This window comes from Caretta caretta, chromosome 11 (assembly GCF_965140235.1).
Source record: "Caretta caretta isolate rCarCar2 chromosome 11, rCarCar1.hap1, whole genome shotgun sequence".
NCBI classification, from domain to species: Eukaryota; Metazoa; Chordata; order Testudines; family Cheloniidae; genus Caretta; species Caretta caretta.
In genome coordinates, this window is record NC_134216.1 from 46,793,909 (window position 1) to 46,816,024 (window position 22,116).

Sequence of the window (22,116 nt, forward strand, 5' to 3'; positions counted from 1 at the left end):
ACTAATGCTGAAATTGAATTGCTTCATAGAAATTTAGTTTCCAAGCATAATATTAATTAGCTATAAGCCTGATGAATATCAAGAATTAATTAAAACTTTTCAGTGGCCTATGTGGGTTTTAAATATTATCATTATTGCTCCAGTATTTTTAGATCTTATGCTAATTGCTAAATGCTTTTTAGAAAGCATGAATGGAATAATCTACAGTAGCGATGTGAGGTTCAAACAATTTACTGCATTAAGAACTATTGCTTGGCATCTTCCTACATAGTTTTCACTTTTTCTTCTAAAATTGACCTGCAGTTTTTGTTAACTCCTTTGTACGTGGAATACAAATCAAAAGGATGTGGTCAAGGTTTACAGGCCCAAATTTTATCCGTAGTATTTCTTTTCAATAAAGTTAAGATCATTATAACCTGGAAGCTGTCTACTTTTATTTTTGGTAAAGGGACAATAGCTACAATACCACCAGAGATTATTTTTAAAATGTATTTAAAAATGCTAGCAAGAATTCCTGATTATTTTTGCCATATAAAGAAAAGGCCTCAAACAGACTAATTATTTAGTGCATAAAACAGTCACTGATTAACAAACATGAATAAGCTATGAATTATAACGGGAAGAGAAGTCATAATTAAAATCAGCATTTGGCTGTCTCTTGAATGTCATCTTAAGGCTAAAAAATGCTTCCATGTTTATGACACAGGATGTGTGGATGCATAATGATGATGATGAAAAAGTTCCTCTTCTGAGTATTAAAGCAGGAAAGAAACTGGTTTATAGTAAGACACGAATGCTCGTATTGCCATTTTCTCAAGCTATGTTACTTTGCACAGCCATCAGCGGGGATCTCGTGAAGAGAGGAATCTGCAAACATAAAATCAAAACATTACCTTAAATTACATTTTTGTAGAGGCTTACTTATATTTTTTAAATCAATGCCTGCTTTATGGAGAAATAGTTTTGTTTTGAATATTTGAGAAGGGATGTAGACAGACACTCATATTTTTACAGCATTAATTCTAACATCCCAGCAGCTGGGAAAATGCTAGCTCATTATTTCATAAACAGTTTTGTAATATTGACATCAATTCAGTTGCTAGAAAATTTGTATAACATGCTCTTTCCTTCCTGAGGAAAATGTCTGTAATATTACCATTTTTAAAATATACAGCATGTAGTAACACAAATATATAGTTATGGAGGTTCCTATTAATTTGGCGGTGCTGTGTTACAATAGATGAAATTCCTTATTTTTTTTCCCCATAAGAGAACCTTAAACTTGGGAGTGGCTGGGTCATTACACATATTGAATCTATTTCCCTAAAGTTAAGTATCCTCACACCTTCTTGTCAACTGTCTAAATGGGCCATCTTGATTATCACTACAAAAGTTTTTTTTCTCCTGCTGATAATAGCTCATCTTAATTAATTAGCCTCTTACAGTTTGTATGGCAACTTCCACATTCTCTGTATGTATATCTATATATATCTTCTTACTATATGTTCCATTCTATGCATCCGATGAAGTGGGCTGTAGACCACAAAAGCTTGTGCTCTAATAAATTTGTTAGTCTCTACGGTGCAACAAGTTCTCCTGTTCTTTTTGCGGATACAGAATAACACGGTTGCTACTCTGTCATTAAACTTTCCAGTGTGGGGAGTACAAAATTTTACTCTATATTATCCTAAACAAGTGACAGTAAACATGTAACAGCTTAACACTATTACACTTGTTAATCACACTTTACTTTAAGGTACTTTTATAATTAATTGTATACATGGTTAATAGATATTACAGACTGGAGTGGTATATCTTATAGTTGGGTATAAGCACATCCGTAGATGGTGTTTATAGATGGCTATAAGCCATGGTTACAAACAATCTGTTCACCTGTTGGAGCCTAACGATCTCTAAATCAATTAACCTCTTATCAAAACACCTATTAATCGTTTATAATATTAACCCTTTATAAACTATTTATAAATGTGCCCTTAATATAAATGGTGACCATTTTTTTTCTAATGCCCCAGAGCCGGTGGTGAGTGGGTGCGAGATATAATTTCTTTTTCATATGTATGTCCCATGTAACTGGAAGGACAGAACACAGAAGCTTACTGCAGCTAAATATTCCAGAACATAAAGATGGGAATTGTGTTTAATACAGTGATAGTCCAATGAATCCACTGCATTGCCAGAACGTGGAATGGTTATGCAGAACATTCAAAGGGACTAAGGTCCTGATTCAGCTAGGTACCTACATACAATGCCTAGTTTTAAGCAATAATCCCGCATGGAAGTCAATGAGAAGCTTGGCACCTGCTGAAGTCATGTAAATGATTGGTATTAAACATAACTGGTAAAATGGTAATCACTACAGATGTTACTCACAAAGGTAAAGTTGATTCTCTCTCTCTTTTTAAATAGTGCTGGCCCGAAAGGAGATAACATTTATGAATGGAGATCAACTATACTTGGACCCCCAGGTTCTGTATATGAAGGAGGTGTTTTTTTCCTGGATATCACATTTTCGTCCGATTATCCATTCAAGCCACCAAAGGTAAGGGTAAGGTTTTTATTTATAGTGACCAAGATTTTTAAAAATGACTCATGATTTTTTGGAGAAAGGCCTTGCTTTTCAGATGAGTGCTCAGCACTTTCTGAAAATTAGGCCCTTTTAAGATGTCCTAAAAGATGCCCCAAACCACCTTTGAAAATCTTGGCAAACAATTTCAAGAAATATGTCTGCTTCACAATCCATATGTTTTTTTTTTCCAACTTTCCTAGTGGTGAATTGAGTGATAATTCTAAAGTAATTGGTCAGGAGTAATAGGTGAAAAACTAATTCCAATAAAAGGTGGCTTCTCTTTTACACATAAGTTTCATAGCAATCAGCAACAAAAAGAAAGGATATTAGAACTGAATAGATTCAACTAAAAAATGTAACATTGTACCTTCCAGTTGGCTAAGAATCCTGTGATTGGATCCATTATTATAAAATGTCAGTGTAACTGAAACTGATTAGATCTGCCTTTTTGACTGCCACTGCACATTGACGTGTCTTTTTTATTTATTTATGTATTTTGGTTCCTTGGGGCACTACAACATAAAGAATAATGCATTCTCAGACTTCCCGAAAAGCACAAAACACAAACCATAATATTCTTTGACGTAAGTTTGTTTCATGGAATGATGAAGAGTTTTTGCAGAATATTTCTAATTCCACATCAAGATTACACTATTATGTTGAATTGCGTGAGTTTCATCAGCCATTCAGATTTGTCTCCCAAAGTATAGTAAAATGAAAATGGATGTTTTACTCATCTCTGCCATAAACTGTGCCTTCTGCAACTAATGCACTGAAATATTTCTCACTCATTTTGTTTATGCATAGAAACCATTTTCATACTATATGAATATTAATCTGAAATAAATTAAAACAGAAGTATGATGGCACTTACTGCAATAGAAATGCTTTATAAGTATAGTAATTCCTGCCTAACGGGGATGCAATGAGGATTTAATATGTAAAATGCTTTGAAGATGACAATAGCAATACATTCCCTAAAAAGCAATATTTAAATAGATACTAAGGTTGCACAGTTAGGTACTGAAAAGTAAGGAAAAGATAAAGCTAAGATTGCACATGCAAGCCAAACCCGGTCCATTTGTACATATGCATTGCAATAATTGTAATACAGTCTTGCTCATGATCAAACTGTTACTCAAACACAATATAATATTTATACTGAATACACGCTGCATTTGTAGTACTCTGTATGACTCGGGGTGCATGCCAAAGAGTCTGCAAAAAAGTGATTTACCTACCAAATGTGCAGTAAATGAGGCCAAGGTTCCTGAGGAGTTACAATGAATGAAGCAAAATGTGCACTTTTTTGATAAGTGCATTAAAATGCAGGGAACGAGAAAGGTCTCTGCAGACGTTCTGCTCCATGCAGAGTGCATCCTTCAGAACTTCTGCTACCCAAAAGGTAGGGATAGGCTATTCATAGATAGCACTTAATGGTTTTTGTCTGTAACTTTAGGTTACTTTCCGTACCAGAATCTATCACTGCAACATCAACAGTCAGGGAGTTATCTGTCTGGATATTCTGAAAGACAACTGGAGCCCTGCTTTGACTATTTCAAAGGTTTTGCTGTCTATTTGTTCTCTCTTGACAGACTGCAATCCTGGTAAGCAAATTCTAATTTACCAAGCATGAACTCTTGCTCATTTGCTGCAAAAATGATTCAATAGAGGATTCTCTACAGAATAATGCTGTCACTCTTAAAATAGATGTTTGAGATTAGAGATTAAAACCCCTTGTTTTATTTAAATCCATCTAAATTTGTATCATGGCAAGATTGCTCCCTGCAATATATTTTCTAGCCTTCGCATAGCCAGTGCCAAGTTCACACTTCAGTCCTTAGCTCTCATATGGCTCTTTTCACTCATCCATCTTTAAGACGGATAAATAGCATTATCCCATTTTACAGAAGGAGGAAACAGGGATACAGAGAGTTGACATGACTTGCCCAAGCGTACATGGCAGGTTAGTGGACAATCCAGAAACAGAACCCAGATCTCCTGACTCCCACTCCATTGCCTTAACCACTTGACCATTATATAAAAACAGCTTCCTATTCAGCCTCCTTAAATATATTTTGTGGCGGGGGGGGTGGGGGGGGAGAGACAGTACAGATTTTCAGTTTAAGAGGTGACTGTTTCAAACAGCTCCAAGACTGTGAAACTGGAAGGAATACGGGGTAATCCTTTTAAATCAATGGATTTATTCTGGATTTACACTAGGTTAAATGGGAGCAGGATTTGGTCAAGGGTTTTATCATGAAAGAGCCTTGAATTCGTTAATATACACTACACTATGCATCCAACACTTCGAATTCATAAAAATCCTGTAAATTAGCACGTACGGTTTATGAAATATCTTAGTTTTCATGTTTGTTCAGTTGAAGCTACACTCCGATGTTTTCAAATAAAGGAAGGGGTAAAGCAAAGAAGGTGAAATGTTGATGGTGTATCCTATCCCAGTAACCAAACAACATTTCAGCTCCCCTGCTTTTCTTACTCTTTTATTTCAAGTTGTTGAAGGGGTTGCCAGGGCAGGGAGCCAGAGCTCAAACTGAATGAGACTGGGAGAGCGCTTTCCCCAATGCTGCCCTGCTGGGGCCTGGATACTTGACGGTCCACAACCCGCCACTCCCTGCTTCCCCCACCCCCGTATAGCTTCGTTGTTCCCCCACCCACCTCTAGGGAGGGCATGCCACACCACCCAGTTTGAAAAACAGTGGAATAAATTGTCCAGGATTAGTAACCTTATTTTCAGAAAGACATGGACTCGTGGGGAAAGTTTAGCTTTCAGATACAAGTATGATCATTGAAATGGAGCGTCTGTGTACAAAGAGACAGTGAGAAAACTTAAGGGGGAGGAGAGTTGAAATAATAAAACTTGCTAATAGATGCACAGGTTTTTGAAAAATGTTGCTGTTTTCAAAAAGAGTTTCCCTATCCATGTTTGCAGGAGTTCCAGTAGATCTGGTAACACTTCTCAGCAGCAGAAAGATTTAAGCGGGCCCCCACTGTATTTATAAAATTAATCCTGATGATCCTGGGTCACAGGAGACCTGGGGAGCATAGGTTAACTAAGGGTATGTCTACACTGCAAAAAACAAAAAAAAAACCAACCTGCAGCAGTGTGTCTCAGCACCTGGGTGATCTGACTCAGGCTCATGCTTTGGGGCTAAAAATAGCAGTGTAGATGTTCCAGGTTTCAGAGCCCAGGCTCCAAGCCAAGCAAGAACATCTACTCTGCTATTTTTAGGTCCATAGTGTGAGCCTGAGTCAGCTGACCCAGGCTCTGCGCCTCGCTGCATGCGTTTGGTTTTTTGCAATGTAGACGTACTCTACGAGAGACCAGTCAGGAGGTTCTTTACAGAGAATGGGCTTCCAGGTGAGGTGATAGTCATCTAAATTTTCATACAATCGCACCAGACTCTATGTGGTATTTAATAAGCTTGGAAGTAACCATCTGTTCTTTTAAGGGTGTCATGAGGAAATCTTTCAGATCATGCTTTTGTCACCTCTAACACACCTCTGATGTGTTAATCTGCACAGGAGTCGTTTGGCCTGCTGTGGCATGTGAAGTTCTTTTTAAGTTTAGCATTTTAAAAGTGTGAAAATATTATATATTTTGCATAATATCAAGCAGTTCCAGACACAAACGGCTCCTGGGCTGTTTCTAGTTTTACGTAACTCCTAGCCTGTAGCTGTCTTTCAGACAGTCAGCTAAAATGAAAAGGTATAACATTTTAACACAGATGTCTGTCTGTCTTTTAAAGAAACTAAATGTTGGAGCCTGCAGATAATCAAAACAGATTAAAATCCTTCCTATTCATTCTGCTTTGAGTGTTTGTTCTTGAAAATGTCTTGTGTGTCAAGCCCTCTGCTACAAAGCCTAGCATTTTTTGGCCTCACAAAGAGGGTGTACTGGGAAGCAAGTGATTTTTAAAATATTTCCTTTTTTAATAGAACGATTTCTGATGTTGTTTTTCTTCCCTATCTTCCTCTTCTTTTACCCCAAACTGTTACAGCTGATCCTCTGGTCGGAAGCATAGCCACTCAGTACCTGACCAACAGAGCAGAACATGACAGGATAGCCAGACAGTGGACCAAGAGATATGCAACATAAATGACATAAACTACTTGTGCTCTGTGAGGGTGCAGGAGGCAACTTGACAGTGTGCAACAAATCTTTATAGCCTTTACAATACGGACTTCTGTGTATATGTTATACTGATTCTACTCTCTGCTTTTATCCTTTTGAAGACTGGGATTCTGCCCCCTAAAAAAGGTAAATGCTATCAGGAGTAGAACTTTGTAGCTGTAGATTAGTTATGTTTAAAAAGCCTACTTGCAAGTCTTGCTTCTTTGGGATATCAAAATGTATTTTGTGATGTACTAAGGATACTGTTCCTGAAGTCAACCAAATATTATAGTGCATTTTAGCCTAATACATTATCTGTATGAAGTTATTAAAGGTAGCTGTAGATTACTAGGAATTATGTCATTTGTATTAAACCCAGATCTATTTCCAATATGTGGTACATGCTGTTGTGAAAACTGTTTTAACTTTTACCTTTGTCAGTTTGTAATGAAAGGATTTCCTTTTCCCCTTTGTAGCTCAGAGAGCACCCAGTGTATCATCTCAAACACAATAAACATGTTCCCCAAGGAGCAGTTTCTTTGTTTTCCTAATTTAAATTAGTATTTGAGTGAATTTAAATATAACAGTGATGCAAAGCTATTGTATCGCAGGTCTCTATGGATTAATATACACAAGCAAAGGCTTGCTATTAAATGTTTAATGTATACCTGTGGATTGTTTAAAAGTAAAAATTTTCCACTGGATTTTTATTTTTTAAACAGAAAATATTTTCTGGTTTTTGTTTTGTTTTAACTAACAAGGTTTTTTCAGTTAAAATGAGAGCAGTTAATAAGAGGTTGCTATGGCAGTTATTGTGGATAAATTAAATGGGCCCAATCCTGCTCCCATAATAGTCAACCTGAGTTTTCCATTCATTTGTTCAGCTGGAGCAGGGCCAGGCTCTTGATAGCTTGAGGCTTTGTTCCTTAATTTGAATGGCAAGAATGTGGCTCGCCCAGCCAGAGAACTGCAATTGTCCATTGAAAAGAGTCTTCCAAAGTCCGATTGGATGCTTTGTCAGCTCTCTGGGAAAGAAAGGAATAGAGGAGATTTAGACAGGGATTATGATAAAAGAGATTGGAAACACTTGTAGGGAAGTGCATTATTGCAAGTGAAACTGAAAATTAGAAGAGAGTTTTAGACTCATCACCAGGAAATCTTGTGTGCAACAAAAATGCAAGTGTATATTCTATACAGTTTGAAAACTACAGTCACTAATTTTCTGTTTAGGATGTTGATCACTGTAGTGATGACACTTGAGTCATAGCAGAGTACAGCTAAAGTGTTCATTGATCCCTTTAAAACTAATTTACAAATAATTGGCTCCTGTTTTAAAAGTAAATCTCTCCTATGTGACATTGTGTTTTTGGACATGTAGCTCTTCCATTATTAAGATGTTCTGTACATTAAATGTGTAGAAAGCAGAATTTCAAGGTTTTAATATCAAAGCAGCGGAGGAATTTAAAGATTATCTAAAGTTAATTATCACTGTTACATCCCTGTTCTTGGGTGAGGTAGTCTTTAGCATGTGTCATTTGCTCTATTCTAAATATTTGTACCGTTTCCTCAGGGTGGCTCACAGGACTATATATCCCATATATCTCTAATTAGATATATTTAGGAACTGTGAGGTGGATTTGGAGCTTGGGCTGTGAAGGGCAACGGGGAATAAGTTAGGGAACTGGCCAATACAGTGGAGATCTTAGTGTGGTAATAAACTAGTGCAAGTGAACAAAGTACTGGGAACCACTGCTGAACGCAACCTCAGTTTCTCACGACAGAATTGTACATAGTGAGAAATAATACATATTGGCAAAGAAACATGCTTCTAAGAACCAAGGAACTATGCTACATACAAAAGATTACTAAAGTCTGGGGAGAGACTTCAAAGACCTTGCTGATTACTGTATGTAGAAGAATGCATGCACAACACTCCAATGAATTTCCAAGAAGGGGCAAAATATATATTTCACATATTAAATATGTGACCTACAGAATTCAGATATTTATAATCACAAAAGATATGCTATAAAAGAGATGTAATTCTTATTTTAATGTACTTGGTTTCATATCACACATCAGACTTCAAATATCTAGATGTACAGGTGGGATGCCTTCTTAACATTGCTCCATTCTATCCTTCCTAGACATTTGGTCCTTTACTCTGAATTCCCATCCTTTTGTTGGTTTGTCATGATTCTGTTCTTTTTAATGTAGTTTGTGTGTGTAAATTTTATATTTACTGAAGTAAAGGTTGTTTTTGTGTAAACATTTAAACTTTAAAAAAATAAGCTAATTTTGTTTCTCAACTTCTCTCTGCTAAACCAAGCATAGAAAGAAAATTTGTATTGTTAAATAAATCAATTAGTTGTTAAATGAGCACGTGTGTCTGTTTCCCTGGGGTTGGGGAGAAATCTCCTCCAGTCCTGACTGCATCCAAGAACTCCTACAGCCAATTTGAAATGCTAAATCAAAAGAGAAGTTGAAGTGTATAACAATCCATTTTCTTAGCTCTCCTCGTGTTAATCATCTCTGCCGGCAAATCAGTGTAGGGATGCATGTTTTTATTTTATTAAAAACCCAGTTCTGTGATTTCCTATCCACAACTACTAGTGCTGGCTGGAAAATGTCAACACAAATGACATTTTGGCAAAAAACATATTTAACATTTCAAAATTCCCCCTCTTCCTTTTCTGGACCTTCGTTTTTCCTCTCCAGAATCTACACGATTTGAAAGTCAAACACAATGAGCTCAACTCGCGCTCTGGTTGCAGGTCGTTTGCACCATTTGGAAAGCTGCCCTAAGAGGGCAGCCAAGGATTCCCCATCACAGGAAATCCTCACAGAGGGAACTAGTACAGGCAGCTTTGTGCCGTCCCTTTCAGCATGAGTTTGTTGGAGGGCAGGGAGGAAAAGAAAGGTGCATGCTAGGGCAAATGGAGGTTTGCAGTCTGCCAACTTCTTGTCCACTACAGCCACTGCGTCTGCCTGCAGGCAACGTAACTTGGAGCAGCTTTGGAGCGGCTCTAAATTATGCCAAGGGCATTTTCAGAAATATTGTAGTATTCAGTTTCCCATGAAAAATGATAGATTTAAAGGAACAGAAGGTAGTTTATATTCTAAAATAACCTTATTTGTATATTTACAGAAGCTCCTGAATTATTCATAAGACAGCTGTTTCCTGGTCTATGGTATCTATTCTTGTAAAACATCAGCTAGCTTTAAAAGGGATGTGATCAAACACAGTGTAGGCCATAATGCCCTGTGATTATCAGAAATACATCACCAGAAGAGGAGGGGATCACTTGAGACTAGATTGTGAGAATGTAATTGGCCCGGAGTTGCACTGCCCCTCAAGCAGGCCTGAGACTGAATTAGCTCAGAGCCACAATCTGCTCCCTTCCTTCCTCCCTCTAGGAACATGTCTGTGCCAGCCTGTTAGCAGGTGCAGATTCATTCTCATTCTGCACTGGCTCACCTGTGTTGGGAGAGCATCGTGCAAGGTAGAGTCAAGGCTCTGCCCTTTGCCGGCGGGGGAGCTGCAACCCCAGGGGGTTCTCCCCACCGTTTTGTGCTCTGTACCCACCTTACAGGTCAAGTCATAATCCTGCTCTTCACAGTCATAATGACATACTTGTTCTTCAAGGGATTTATGATTTATCTAAACATATTTACCTGTATATCTCTGCACCTCCAAAGGGCTTCCTGCTGATCCTGCATGGGCCACCACAGAGAGCTGCAAGGGAGAGGGCCAAGGAGCTGGCAACTGAAGTTACACTTTACATTAATCCTGTGGCCCTGAAGTCCCTTGGGCTCAACATATGTGGGGAAGAAGCAGCTACTTCTGCCTCTAGTTAAGAGTATTGTCTTCCATCTCCACACCTTGGCTGTGGGTGGAGGATGGATTTCACATCTCCAACCCTCCTGGTGGCCTCAATAAAGCCTGACTACTGGGGATGGATATGGGAAAAGTAGATTCCATGCATACAGAATACAACAGCTCAGAAGACAGTAATTGCAGTATGAAAAAGACGGGATTCTATTCATCCATAAAAATACTACAGTACTTATGTAACCTTGGTCATAGATAGGCAATCAGATCATTATAAAAAATTGCAACTCTGGAGTTGCTTTTGGAGTTGCCTATTGCAGGTATAAAATACCATTATCAACCTTTGTGCTTATGAAATCCTCTCCTAGTCACATTGTCTGTTCAGCAACATAACCACAGCAACCATTTTCTCATCAGCCCCACATCTACCACATGACCCAGGATTGCACTGGAAATGGGTCAGTAGGATCCCAGAACAACACGGGATATCAGAATCTGAAACACACGTATTGCGGGGAAGCACTGATGTTCCTGTTCTACTGGGCAGGCCATTTAGCCTTGCTGAAGTTATTATGAAAGCTAAGGAGGTTCTAAGGTGATTTGGTAGAAAAGCAGGTAGCACACTGATGGGATATTAAAAATTTGCTGGAGGTCTCAGAATACCGCAACCAGCTGGGGAGGTGAGTGATAATTGCTAGAATGTTTGTGGTACTGCACTTTTGTGCTTGAGGGGCAGCAATTTTAGTAAACAAGGAGCTGGACCACTGTTGGCCCTAACACATCCTGCAATTGTGCCTCTTGTCATTATCCCTAACTCCAGCTACAAAATTGAATGGCAGCAGAGGTGGATTACAGTTTTGTGGGACCCTGGGCCAGAGCAAGTGGGGGCTCCTCCCCACCCCTTCCTCCTGCCACCCCTCCCCCCCCAGCACTCCTGCCAGGGAGCGGGTGCAAGAGCCCCGGGTTGGTGGGCAGACAGACCAGGTCAGGGCACCAGGGCATTCCAATTGGCTGGGGCCCCGTTGGCCCAGTGGTTAATCCGCCACTGAGTGGCAATTGTCTGTCAAAGGGGCATTAGCTTTCCAAGGAACACCAGTAAACCCGGAAGGAAGATTTTGTATTTCTCTGGTACTGGCTGTTTGTAGGGGTAATATGTTCTTTACAAAGTAATAGCAATGTACACTGGGAAAGTCTCATTGCACAGAAGGAGTCCCTGAAGGCAAGTTATCAACCTGCTTCTGCACAGCCAGCTCATGTCATCAATCTGGGCTTTGTCTCCCTCTACAGAATAAATGTCAGGTCATGGTTTCAAGAGGAGCTCCAGGTGGCAAAAATTCCAGGCTCCACTGAATGAGCTGTCATAGATGAGATTTTTGGGATTTATATAGGTAGCTAATAGGGGTGAGCCTCTGTCCTGTGGGAGACCATTTTCCGGTATGCACCAACTGGACATATCCCTGAAGCAAACTGTTGAGTTACAAATCAGCGATCTAACATTTATCTGAGGAACCACTCAATAGCAGTAGGAAAGGATATATAGGGACAATAAATGAAAGCTAAATGAAACTGCTGAAGTACAATTGTGTGTGGTGGGATTACTTCCAATAACTGATTGCAGCATCCTGTCTTTGTGCTTATATATTCCAGTACTTTAGATGTCCTTTATATTTATGAAAATGTGGATCAATGCAACTTGCTATTTTATGTTTCTTTTTTCAGTTTTTTTGCTAGAGCTAATATGCTAACTGTTCATTATCAGAACTATTTGTTACAAATATGCAACAACATTTTTCATTATAGTTCAGTGTACCATTGGTGATTTCCAGTTAAACTGTTTTATAATTATGGATTTAATGGCAGTAAGAAACACATTCACATAATCTACCTTTTAAGTTGCACAAATAGTTTTAGTAGATATTTTAATGGAATATGACTTGAATTATTTCCCTTATGTTAGAGCACAAATCAAAATTACATAGTGGTTTTCCTTGATGATTATGCTCTTTGTTACCTTTTACAAGGATGTTTGTTACCTAGTTTGGTATATAACATAAGCAACTAATTTACCCTCACCGAACATGACCACAATTTTTATTGCCTGCAGTATAATATTTGATCCAAGCATTTCTAAAATAGCTCAGGAAAATTAAGCCAGAAAATGGACTGTTGTTGTTTTAAGGGAAGTAGTATTAAGTGAATCCTGGAGAGATCAAAACTAGGCAGATTTCTACATTTCTTGAGCTATATTATTGACCTAGATATGGAGACTACTTGCTTTGCAGTCCTGAACGTGAAAGGTGTCAGAGGCAGCCCAATTCACTGGCTAGCAAAATCCAGAGGTTGTTAGCTTTGCTATGGATTTTCACTGACATGAGTAAAAAAAAATATGAAGCTGGCCATTATGTGAAAATGATGATAATAAAAAATACTGAACTTTTGCATTAAAAAGTAAAGCTAGGACAAATCAACCACTTAGTTCCAAACATTGGTCTTCATAGTTCTGTCAATCCCCTGAACTTTCATGGAAGTTGCACAACTAAATGAAATATTTTATAAATTTCTCCCTCATTGGTTTGAAACTTTGATATAAAAATTAACTTAATTGGGAGATGTACATAAATAAGGCCATCCATTCTGAATTTTACACATCCCAATTTCAACATTTTGGCCTTGAAGCTGGATTTTCTGAATGGCACTAGGCTTAGTTCATTTTCTGGCAAGGACTCTCTACAGTCCTGAGAAGCCCTCTCTTGTAACCCAACCTTGTCCAATTTCATTGCTTCAGCCTAGGTGATGAGGACCGAAAGAGACTTCTCATCAGAGCCCCTCAACAACAGTTGTTTAATCAGCTGAAAGAGTGATTTCTAACTGACTTAGGACACTTCTTCAGCAATTGTAGACTGGCCTGTTTCCTTGGTGCTGTGATGGGAGTATCCTAAACATCTTCAGAGGATCTGGATTGTTGTTACTGCCTGGGAAAGAATTTTGTTCCTGGCACATTTAGGAGAAAGCTCTTCCCCTGTTGCTTTTAGTAAAGTGCTTAAGAAATGGCCACCTGCCCCTGCCAACACCCCTCATTTCCACATGGTTGTGAAAGGGAAAAAGAGAAGTTCTGTTGCCCCCACCTCACCTGGTTCCTTGAGGGACAAATTGTGAAGAACTCTGGCAATGTCCCATCAGCTCTTTGTCCACTGCTTTACCAGGTAGATCTCAGCTTTCAAAGCATCTCCTGGCTTCCACCCAGGAATTGATCTAGGGATTGTAAAAAAATAAATTACCATCTAAAATGAAACACAGCATTTTGTTTTAAAAGACCAGGTTGGAGGTTTTTGAGCATGTGGGTGAGGGTTACAATAGCATTACACCCTGGGGTGTGTCAGGTACATCCTGATCAGTGAGGGGGCTGGAAGCTGGGGGGTTGAGTTAATGAGGGCACTGAGAGCTTCATGTACTGGCATCATAGACAGTGGTGTTTCAGTCACAGGTAGAGTACCTGTCTGTACATTCCCAGTTTGAGGGAATACTTGAATGGCCAAGTCCACTTCTCCCCCTCAAATATACTAGGGGTGCAGGGCTGAAAAGGAAGGCCCAGCAGCCCCACTGCACATGAAGGGAGAAAGGGAAGAGCCAGACACTCCCCATACAATATGGGGTAGAGGTGGGAAGGGGGAGAGGGGGATACCACATTCCCAGTATAACCCCCAAGGAGATGACCTAGATTCCTGGGGCTCTGTCTGCTGGCAGCTCAGGGAGAGGCACACTGTTCCTGGTAGGGATGGGGAGCCAAGGCAAACTCAGACTGTGCCCGGCAACCAATAGGGAGTGAGATGCCTCTCCCAGAGAGCTCAAGAAAGGGGAAAAGCCATTTTTGAGTCTGTCTGGAGCCAGCCAGGGCAAGGACCGGACTGGCTGTGTGGGGAGCTGGTGAGTCCCAGGCCTGCATGCAGGGTTCCCCCTGAGAACTGGCCTCTAGGGTCCTGAAAGCAAGATCCCTTAGCTGGGCTTTTCCTTCTCCACTGATGATTCCCAGTTTGTAGAGTTTTGCTGGGAAACTTCCCCAGCCAGGCTGAGTTAGCCCTCCAGCTCCCTAGGGGAGACCAGTCACCACATGGTCAGCTCTGCTCTGTCTGCTAGTTCAGGGCTGCTGCCTGCTGTGTATGTGTCTGGATGCTGGGCTAGGAGACTACAGTTTGGATTTTAGTACAGTTGTGTAATCTGCACCTTGAGCCCTGCACCTCTTTGTGGTGAGGGGAAATCCTGGGACCTAGGCAGCCTGATTCCTGCATGAAGAGGATCCCTACTATGTGGCAAGTAAGTGGGGGTTACCCTGTGGTTAGAATTTTCCTCCTGAGCTGCTCTGGTGACCCGGCCAGGAAGGAGCGAGGGGGGTGGAGGCACTGCCAAATAAATTCATAGGAAAAAATAAAGAAGATACACCCTCCTGAGTGGGTGGCAGGATCCAGAAGAACCCAGCCCTGTCCATCAAAACCTGTAAGCAGACTGGCGTTAAAGAAGGTAACTGGGTGGAGAAGGGGAGCTACACCAGTTTGAGAGAATATTTGAATGGCCAAGTCCACTTCTCCCCCTCAAATATGCTAGCGGTGCAGGGCTGAGAAGGAAGGCCCTGCAGCCCCACTGCACATGAAGGGAGAAAGAGAAGAGCCAGAAACTCCCCATACAGTATGGGGTAGAGGTGGGAGGAGGGAGAGGAGGATAATCCTCCCATTTGCTCTTGGTTTCTGGAGTCAGGAAGAAATATAGAGATCTCTGGCTACTTAAAAAGGAGTACTTGTGGCACCTTAGAGACTAATACAGACTAACATGGCTGCTACTCTGAAATCTAGCTACTTAGTTATTTATCAGAGGTGGGGAAAGGGTTAGAAGGTTTTGCCTCTGCTCAGAATAGGCTTTCCCTGGAGGTTCCCCATTGTTGGGATTAATCACGTTGTAAGAGCTTTTCCTTTAGAATAATTGGCAGTTTTATCATATTAGATTAAATAAATCTCCACTAGATGTCAGCGTAACACAGTTTAGAGTCATATATTTGACAGCACCTGAAGTTATGTAACACTCTGGCTCTGCTGGAAATGAGCTTTATAGCAGCCAAGGTACTTGAGCTTACATGCCTTTCCTTCCAAATGCCTTTTTGTAAATAGGATATAAAATATAACTTTGGAAGGAAAAGCTGCCTGTAGAAGGCTGAGGATCCAGGTAATTTGTAATGGGATGGTGCAAGGTCCACCTCTGGGTCACAGTTCAATGATACCTAGTAAGCACTGTCTGGAAATTGTTTCCATATGTGGGCTGTGTGACAGCCAGGCTCCGTGGAGTTCCTAGTGGGCATGTATAAAAGCACAATTCCTGTCAGGGCCAGCAGACAGGCAGAAGGAGGCATGGACATGGAGACTGAATGCCTCCTGGAGGATTCTCTCCAAAGCAGGGTTGAGGTCTATTGATGGGGTGGTATGATGAAGCTTGCACTCCTGTTGCCTTTGCATTACCTGGCCTCATAGTAAGCAGAAAGCTTTATTCTTCACGGCTGCAACTCTGTCATCCTCCATAAGCACTAAATTCAGTTAAAAAGTATTTTTTAATTTGTTCAAAATGGGAGGACCCTGCTACAGCCTTGTTAAATAGAGGTGTTCAGCACAATACTCATTTCTCACCCACTCTCATAAAACAGGTTTGAAATCTACAATAGTAAACATATTCTTATGAACCTAAGAGGGTGGAAAAAACATAAAACATTTTGGGTACTAGTCTATGACCATCCCACCTAACACTGTACCCATCTGCTTTGGATATATATCCCAGAAAAGAAAGAAGGTATATTTGGAATTGTAATGGGCTGCACTCACCTGTCACACGCACCCCCTTGGCCAAGTGCATATGCCTGCCCTTTCTCTCAGTTTGCCCCTGCTCCAGGATAGAGCGGTGCCCGAGGGCTCCCTCCCTGCAGACAAAGTCTTCAGCCTGTTGGGGGCCTTTCTAGTCACAGCTCTCCAGATGGGCCGCTACAGTTCAGTTCCCGCTCTGGGGTACGTCAATGTCCAGGTCACTTCCCCCCAGTGGCTAATGGTGTGGGGAGGAGGGACACAGGCCTGCCCACTACTCCGGATCCCAGCCCAGGGACCCTGTAGGTAGCAGCCATCTACTGTGTCTCTTCATCTATGTCGCACCACTGCTCTAATTCACTGGGCCACTTCCCTGCATTGTCTTCACCCTTACCTCAGGGTCTGGCCCTAATGGAGTTCCAGCAACCAGGGCTCCTTCTCACTCTCCCCAGCTTCTGGCAGCACTGCCCTGTCTGAGGTTCTGCAGCTCCATCAGTCACCCATACACCATCCATGCTCCTACAGCTCCAGCAAGGAACTGAACTCCCTAGGGCCCTGCAGCTCTTCTTTTACTAGGCTGCTGAGCCCTAATTGGCTGTGTACCGCACAGCCACTCTAGGCAGTTTAGAGGATCCTCTCCACTGATCTTTTCTGGGGAAGGGTGTGGCAGGGCCAGGAGGCCTCCAGCAGGGGGCCTCAGAGTGTCTGGTATACCCCATCACAGGAATATTGACAACTGGCTACAGTACCAATAAAAATGCAATGATATCAAATAAAAATAGTCTAGTTTGAAAGCCAATCACCTTGAAACAACAGCCAAGGCAAAGCGTGGAAGAGAAGGGAAACCTTAATGTAGGAGAGAAGGATTTGGATCATCTTATTCAGTTCAAAGTTTTGCAGGTGGCTAGCGTAGGCCTGACTTGACATAAGTTACTGACCTCATTTCTTAGTGGGCATAATTGAGAAGGTGAATGGAAGGTAAAGTTGTAAATAGGGGCTTGCTTGATAAACAGTAAGCTGGAGTCAGGATGTCTATGCTAGCTAAAGTAAGCAGCAACATGCTGATGCTAGGGGCCTATGGACAAGCTAAACCTGGAATGTAAAGATCAGGTTCCACATGAACAGCACATGGACAGAGCATGCTGTACAGGGATTGGTTCCTGCAAAGTAACCAATCCAATCCAAAACTGTGTACTTTAATGTATAGAAAATGCAATGTAATGTGTAAATGTATATAAAGGAAGAGGTTGTCTGTGTAATTTTGGATGTGTGCTACGCTTGATACCCACGCCCTATGCGTGAATCTGATCAACTCAGCATAGCTTTGCTGTATGGCAAATAAAGGAACCTAATGAAATCCAGAGTCAAACTGAGTGTTTTGGATTCCAGAGAACTGGATGAATTGTTCTCCCAGAACTGGACAAGGTGTTCTGGATAAGCTGAGTGGAAAAGGTCTTGGAGGGAATCCCAACAAATAGCTATCATCCACATGAAGTGAAAAAGTGTTCGGTCCTTTATTCTTTACTAGATTAACTATTAGACTGCCTGGATTGAACCCCCCCCCCCTTTTTTTTTCTTCTTCTAAATACACATTCATGTATATCTGCCATCTGGAAATTAGCCAAGGCCTGTTAAGGTGCTTTAAATAACAATTTGTCTTTCGTTGGAGTTCTTATGCTTTACTCTCCATGTTCTGTTCCAATGCTCAAATCTTGGAAGAGTTTATTCTAATCGGTGAAAGTCATGGTGAACTATTACTGTGTAATTTAACAGGAATTTTCTTGGCACTTGACTTATATTTTGTTACTAGAAGAGTGACCTCAGCTAAACATTATAAATCAGGTAAAGCTGACAGAGGTGACTTGTAGGTTTCTAAGGCTTTCCACTTTGATGATATACTTGCTTATTTAGCTATCAGGGACTAATATGATTCTCTTATTCTCCAGTAGCCATTCCAGAGTGCAATAAATTGAGTTATGATGCAAGGTTAAATATTTTAAACACACCAAATTGCTAATGATTTGCAAAGGCTTTAACTGAGTGATTAAAGTGGCCATTGATTTTTCAGTCCTCAACCTACAGTGTAAATCACACACTTTGTAAAGGAAGTCTTGCACCATCAGATTTAGACAGTCTTCAAAGTGAGGCTTATGTAATCACCACTGCACACTTATAAGAAAAGGAGTACTTGTGGCACCTTAGAGACTAACCAATTTATTTGAGCATGAGCTTTCGTGAGCTACAGCTCACTTCATCGGATGCATACCGTGGAAACTGCAGCAGACATTATATACACACAGAGATCATGAAACAATACCTCCTCCCACCCCACTGTCCTGCTGGTAATGGCTTATCTAAAGTGATCATCAAGTTGGGCCATTTCCAGCACAAATCCTGCTGGTAATAGCCCATCCAAAGTGAGACTTTGGATGGGCTATTACCAGCAGGAGAGTGAGTTTGTGTGTGTGTGGGGGGGGGGGGGGTGGAGGGTGAGAGAACCTGGATTTGTGCTGGAAATGGCCCAACTTGATGATCACTTTAGATAAGCTATTACCAGCAGGACAGTGGGGTGGGAGGAGGTATTATTTCATGATCTCTGTGTGGATATAATGTCTGCTGCAGTTTCCACGGTATGCATCCGATGAAGTGAGCTGTAGCTCACGAAAGCTCATGCTCAAATAAATTGGTTAGTCTCTAAGGTGCCACAAGTACTCCTTTTCTTTTTGCGAATACAGACTAACACGGCTGTTACTCTGAAACCTGCACACTTATGGGCTTTATTTGCCCTATTAATTTACATTAGGAACCTGGAGTGAAGCTATTAAACTGCAGACATCTTAAGGTGTTGCCTGTGGTAGGGTCTTTATTGAAGCCAATTACAGAGTCAAAGTGCAAAGGGTGATACATTCATGCAAATTGCTCAAATTTACGCTCTAGAGCCAACATAGCTCTACAAAAATGCTGGAATCCCTACAGAATCACTGCCAAGTCCCACAAATTGCACTGCAGGGATCCAGGACTTTCTAGTTTATGGCATATATAGTCTCCTGCTCAAGACAGAGCGTACCAAGGGATTTGTAAGAGAAATCCAGTGGGCAGTGAGCCATGTAATCTACAACTTGATCATGGTTCCTTATTTCTATTTGGAGATGAATTATTTTAAATCAGAGCATGCCTCAGGGCATACTACGTCTAGCGCTATTGAATGCCAGAATTATATAGCAGGCACTTGTGGCTCAGGCTTGGTTGTGTCCTGACACTTAGTGGGAATATGCACTCCACAACTTTGAAAAAAAGCACAATGTTAAATGCAGGCCTAAAATGATCATCTCCTGGTAACGTAGTTGTACAGCTATGAGATTATGTTGCTAGTTTCTTTCGGCTTCAATTTTTTCCTTGATCTTAACTCCTTTTGATGTGACTGTTGAATGTATGGATCCTAGTAAAGTAACACTCTCCTTCAAACATTGCAGGGTGATGGTTAAATGGGATTATACTTTACTTTTTTGGCAATCCTGGAAGACTTTAAAAGGTATTCCATTGCCTTGAGAACATGCATACCCATCCTCTCCTCCCTCCCCTACCTCTGTGTGGTCAGGTTTGGCATAACAGTCTGAGAAGGAACTGCTGATACTTTTTCTTTGTCCTTTAAATGATGCACATCATGATAACAGTCTGGGTTAAACCAAAATTGTGCAGAGGTCATGCTAGGTTTGTTAGCACTATTTGTTTATTTGGATTTACACAACTCCATTACATTAATGGATAATCTAACCAACTCAATACATGCCTACTCTCAGCCCTGGGAACCTTTGCCACATGATAATGCAAAGAAAAATAAACTGAGAAACTTCCTCAAAACCAGAAAAGGAAACCAAAACCACTGCAGTCCCCAAGACCCAGTTCTTGGCACAAAAGTTCCTCTTTACCCTGGGAAGGAGATGACCTTTTCAGAGTTTTACAAGGCTGGGGGTATTCTGGACCTTGAAGAAGAGGGAATTCAGAAGTTCAGGGCCCATCATAGCAAATGCTCTGTTAGCAGCTCGCTTATTGTCCCTGGCACTAACTTTGGCTGTAAGGACCTTATTTGTCGCTTGGGATTTCTTGAGGTTTTTTATTAATAAATTATTATTATTATTATTATTATTATTGGGGAGGTCGGTAGGAGTCAAATGTCACTAGACAGGTTAAGGCCTTGCCTCTTTTTTGTTTGTTTGTGTGTCTTAAATCTAGCAGAAGTTTCCATACTTCTCCAACACTATTATGATCATGTTGAGACACAAGCTATTGGAACTGCTGCTGCCTCAAAAGAGTGCTCAAGTTACTACTACAGCTGCCAAGCACTCTGCAAACATCAGATGAGAGTACCTACCCTTGATACTTCATGTACTGCACACTTAACTGTCTTTAGCACAAGTATTAAATGCTGGCATGGATCAGACTCAGAAGACAGCAACAAATAAAAGTTACTCATCTTGTAGTGCCTTTGCTTTTCTACCTCTTCCTTTTTCTAGGAGATTGAAAGAGGAAGCTATTTCCCCACCTGTTTTTATGAGAAACTGACTAATGTGAAAGTTTGAGCTCAATATTCAGCTGATGTGAGCTTAGTGCCAATGCTCAGGGCACCTGAGTGGTGGGGGAAGCAAAGATGGCTCTAACTTACGCTGCAGTTAGAATGGGGCCATAATGTTGGTAAGGACCATTATGTTATAGGCGCTGACTTACTCAGATCCCGGGGGGATTCTCAACCCCCACTCTGTCCCAGGCCCCGCTCCCACTCCACCACTTCCCCAAGCTTCCACCCCCGCCCTTTCCTGCCCCCACTATGCCCCTTCCTCTCACCTCTTCCTGTCCCCATTCCTCTCCTCCCTGCCAGCGCCTCCTGCATGCCACTGAACAACTGATCCACAGCAGGCAGGAGGTGCTGGGGGGGAGAGGGAGGAGCTGGCTGCCGTTGGTTGCTGAGCACCTACTCCAGTCCTGGAGCACTCATGGAGTCAGCACCTATGTTGGGGGCATCACACTGGCAAGCATCAGCTGGAGCCCAGTGCACCCCTGCTGGCCCCCTTCTCCCTCCATCATCTTCATGCCAGAGGCAACATGTGGGAGGGGGACATGCAGGGTCATAGTGTTGTGCCCTGTCCCCCCGCCCCCAATTTACAGCTTGGATTTTACTGAGCATGCTTACATGGACTAAGCATGCCCAGTAACACTGCTGAAGCCTGCCGCCCTCACTCTGCCCCTCACTATTGGCAAGCGCGGGTCATCTGTGTCTCAGCTCATGCTGTCAGTCAATGTATCTGAGAGCAAAATGTGGCCCTTAGTCCGCACGGTAACAGTAATGGGCGCTGTGGGTGCTCAGAACCTTTCGAAGAAGAGACCGCATATTTACACGCTTAACTTTTGGCACCTAAGTCTGGAAATTTTGGCCAAAATATTTTCATATTGATTCTATTGAGCATTCTGTATGTGGATCAATGGTGTTATATGAACCTCAGTGCATGTTTTATTCAGGTGTTTATTCTCATCTTCTGCTTATAATTCAGTGTGAAAGGTTTGAGACACATCAGGCTCTATTGTCAACACAGCTCTGATGACACGCAGCTGTCTATCTCCTGCCCTGCAGTTGTGCTCAGCGGTGTCAGAAAAATGTCAAAATGCCTGAACGGGAAATGCCTGAACGGGATTAACACCATGATGACTTAAGAGCTGGCTCAAAAGCGTTGCT

General features: G+C 41.4%; 1 protein-coding gene and 1 long non-coding RNA gene across 6 annotated transcripts in view; one reads left to right on the forward strand and one right to left on the reverse strand.

The window, feature by feature from the left end:
- UBE2E3 (ubiquitin conjugating enzyme E2 E3) overlaps window positions 1–7,252 on the forward strand; it is a 239,547-nt gene extending 232,295 nt beyond the window's left edge. For all 5 annotated transcript variants that reach the window (XM_048869491.2, XM_048869496.2, XM_048869495.2 and 2 more), the window contains exons 4-6: window positions 2,428–2,560; window positions 4,047–4,194; window positions 6,610–7,252. In XM_048869491.2, the coding sequence (XP_048725448.1) occupies window positions 2,428–2,560; window positions 4,047–4,194; window positions 6,610–6,707 (379 nt within the window). In that variant the 3' untranslated portion in view covers window positions 6,708–7,252. The remainder of the gene's footprint in view (window positions 1–2,427; window positions 2,561–4,046; window positions 4,195–6,609) is intronic.
- On the reverse strand, window positions 268–16,955 carry LOC142068556 (uncharacterized). The gene is made up of 3 exons (XR_012664394.1): window positions 16,783–16,955; window positions 13,685–13,806; window positions 268–867 (listed from the first exon to the last, which is right to left on the reverse strand). It is a non-coding gene; the product is annotated as an uncharacterized LOC142068556 (long non-coding RNA).
- Between the last annotated feature and the right edge of the window lie 5,161 nt (window positions 16,956–22,116).